The sequence below is a fragment of the Lactuca sativa genome, chromosome 8 (genome assembly GCF_002870075.4).
Source record: "Lactuca sativa cultivar Salinas chromosome 8, Lsat_Salinas_v11, whole genome shotgun sequence".
Lineage (NCBI taxonomy): Eukaryota > Viridiplantae > Streptophyta > Magnoliopsida > Asterales > Asteraceae > Lactuca > Lactuca sativa.
Window position 1 is genome coordinate 231,935,504 of NC_056630.2, and position 2,960 is coordinate 231,938,463.

Below are 2,960 nucleotides of genomic sequence, written 5' to 3' on the forward strand. Positions count from 1 at the left end.
GCCGATCATCAAGTTTCAATGTATAAAGTTTAAATAAATTAAAATAACAAATATATACGAAAAAGAAACTCAAACCAAATGTATTCAAATAAAAAGAATATATTATTGCTATTTTTAGTCATTATCCTTTTAAACTATGTGTACTCTAATAGTTTTGTTTAACGTTTCATTGTAAAATGTTATCGTGAATTTGTGATGATATTGATAATATTGATAGGCTTAGATACTTCGTGTTTAAATGTCTAATGTAGTCAGCCCTATGATCCGACTGATTTCTTTTGCCTGTTATATTACTCTCATTTCTAATCTTCCACAATTCGATTTCATCATATACCAAAAATAGAGCTATACAATTTTTTAAAAGAACGAATATATTAATTATATACAATTAAAAACGAAGGTTTTAGTAAACAAAATTACAATTTACAAACCATGTTCGACTCCTCCATATCTAACAAGTACAAAGTACCCAAAAACAGCACACACAGCAGCCACCAAGTTCCCTTCTTTAATCACCACCATCCCCACCGTCCGGCTCATCTCCACCGTCAACTTCCTCCCCTCCTCCACCACCCACTCCCTCCGCTTCCCACAAAAAGTCATTAAAACCAAAACAGATATCCAAATCACCACCGTAGCCGGCACCGCTACAATCAAAGCGGCCGCCATTGCCAAAACACCAAAGATCAAACCCACCGTCACCGAAGCATAGATCGCCGGCCACCAAACTGGAGACGACGGCGAAGTTGTTATAACGGATCCGTACCATGACAATAAGAAATTAAGGAGACTCCATGATGATAAGAGGATTGTACAGACGAAGAAAGCTAAAATAATACTTGTTCGTCTTTTGCTGATTAGTTGCAAGAGAGATGAACGATTGGGAGGAGACTTAGCCGCCGGCGACGACGGCGATTCGTAGTACAGCACGTTACCATTCTGTCCCATCTGAACTTTACTTTCTTTTTCTAGATTTTGTTAATGGAGGATACTCTGCGTTGAGATCTACTATGTGTATGGAGAGAGAGGCCACAGGGGGAATGTATTTACGTTGTGATGTGTGCCACCAATTTTGAAATATTTTCTTCTCTTTGAAACCGTAAAAGTTGGGAGGCGAAGGATGGTGCACCTAAAACGACGCAGTCCGGTTTGACAGGTGACTGGTCGGATCTTGCAGTCAATCTTAGTTAGGTTTTAACTTTGACTTTTTAGTCAAATTTTAGTTAAGGAATTTTAGAAAGTGATTTGCGATTTAAAATAATTAGTTTAAGGAATGTTTGAAGGAAAGTAGTTAAAAATCATGATTTCATATTAGGTAAATTGACCCTAATATTATTTAGATGGTTTTTGGTGAGTTCGGGATATGATGGTAACATCAAATCGTAAAATAGTAACATCGCTACTATATTTAGATGATTTAGGGGGTGTTTGGATAGGAAAAAAGAGGTGCTTATTGCTTATTCCTACAATAAGCTAATTTAAGTGTTTGGATAAAATCTAACTTATTAGGCTAAATAAGCTAATTTTAATAAGCATCCATCCTCATGCTTATTGCTTATTCCCACCACAAATAAACTATAAGCAATAAGCTAAAAATCTAATCCAAACACCCCCTTAGATGCTTTGTTTTGGTTGAAGATGATAGGAGCTTCGATCAACTTCGTATACTTGGTTGCTATGGTTTGCTTAGTAGCCAAAATTTACTTTTCCAAAAATAGGGTATACGGAAATATAACCAAACTATAAGCCTTATTTTATATTAAAGGGTTAATTACTTAATAGGGTAACATTTGTGTTTATATTTAGCCAACAGTACTTTTTACATATTTGTCCATTCAATTTCTTTTATATTTTCAAAAGATAAAAGATAATACTACCTGTAACAACCGATAATACAACTCTTTTTTGAATAGTTGAAATAAATTTAATGAGCAAATATGTAAGGAAAAAACAGTGTTGGTTAAATTTGAATACCTTTGATTACTATTTAAAGTCATTTACCTATGAAAAAACTAAATCATTAAACTACATTATTTGTTAATTGATGTGATCTATAAAAATTATCATTTTGACTTGATATATTATTTAAATAAAATTATAATTATAATTATAATTAATTATTTAGTAATATTTATTAATAAAGATGAAAATTTTATTTTGTTGTTTAAAATTAATAAATCAACTTTATTTATCATTAAAAAAAGTTAAACCATGCTATAATGATGTTTTTCTTTCATTTTTTCCCAATAGAATCATAATGTTCACTAGTAGAACTTGCAAAATAAGTGTGGATCGAATAAGTTAGGTCACAAATTTAGATACTCTTGGATTCAAATGGATATTTTTTTTAGTATTAATTAAAAGACAAAACTGTAAAAATGGTCCATGTGGTGTGCATATTTTTGAGATTTTAGTACAAACCATGACTTTTTTGGATTGGTGGTCCTTTTGAGCTAGTTTATATGTGGAAAAGGTTCCTCTCCAAATTGAAAAGACTAAAATACCCTTAATATATTTATTTTTCAATTTTTTTTAAAACTATTTTATAATTAATTAATAAATACAAAAAATGACTCTCTCTCTCTCTCTCTCTCTCTCTATATATATATATATATATATATATATATATATATATATATATATATATATATATATATATATATATCGATCAATGTTCCAATTTGTCTCTAAGTTCATCCCCTTACCAGATTGGAATCACCATCTCTGTCGAGACCAAGCATCCACCTTTAACAGAGCCTCCATCGGTAACAATTAAGTTTCGCTCCTCTCCACCATTCCTTCTTTTTCCTAATCTGACACTTTGATCTCCACCATTTAACCAGGGGCATCAGGACCAGATAACGATGATGAAGAATTAGATGCAAATCAGTGGTGGATATGGCGGTGCATAGAGTCGGAGATGTAGTCATGTGGAACAAATCAATTATCCATCAGTGAGA

General features: G+C 32.1%; 1 protein-coding gene across 1 annotated transcript; it reads right to left on the reverse strand.

Annotated features, from left to right (window-relative positions):
- Positions 1 to 331: 331 nt before the first annotated feature.
- LOC111891798 (uncharacterized) lies at positions 332 to 1,069 on the reverse strand. The gene has a single exon (XM_023887854.3). It carries the CDS (start codon positions 946 to 948, stop codon positions 424 to 426), a length of 525 nt encoding a protein of 174 aa, XP_023743622.1. The 5' UTR covers positions 949 to 1,069; the 3' UTR covers positions 332 to 423.
- Between the last annotated feature and the right edge of the window lie 1,891 nt (positions 1,070 to 2,960).

Bases quoted from the DNA above. Each gene is read 5' to 3' on its own strand.
- LOC111891798 (XM_023887854.3), bottom strand. From the start codon at position 948: ATGGGACAGAATGGTAACGTGCTGTACTACGAATCGCCGTCGTCGCCG.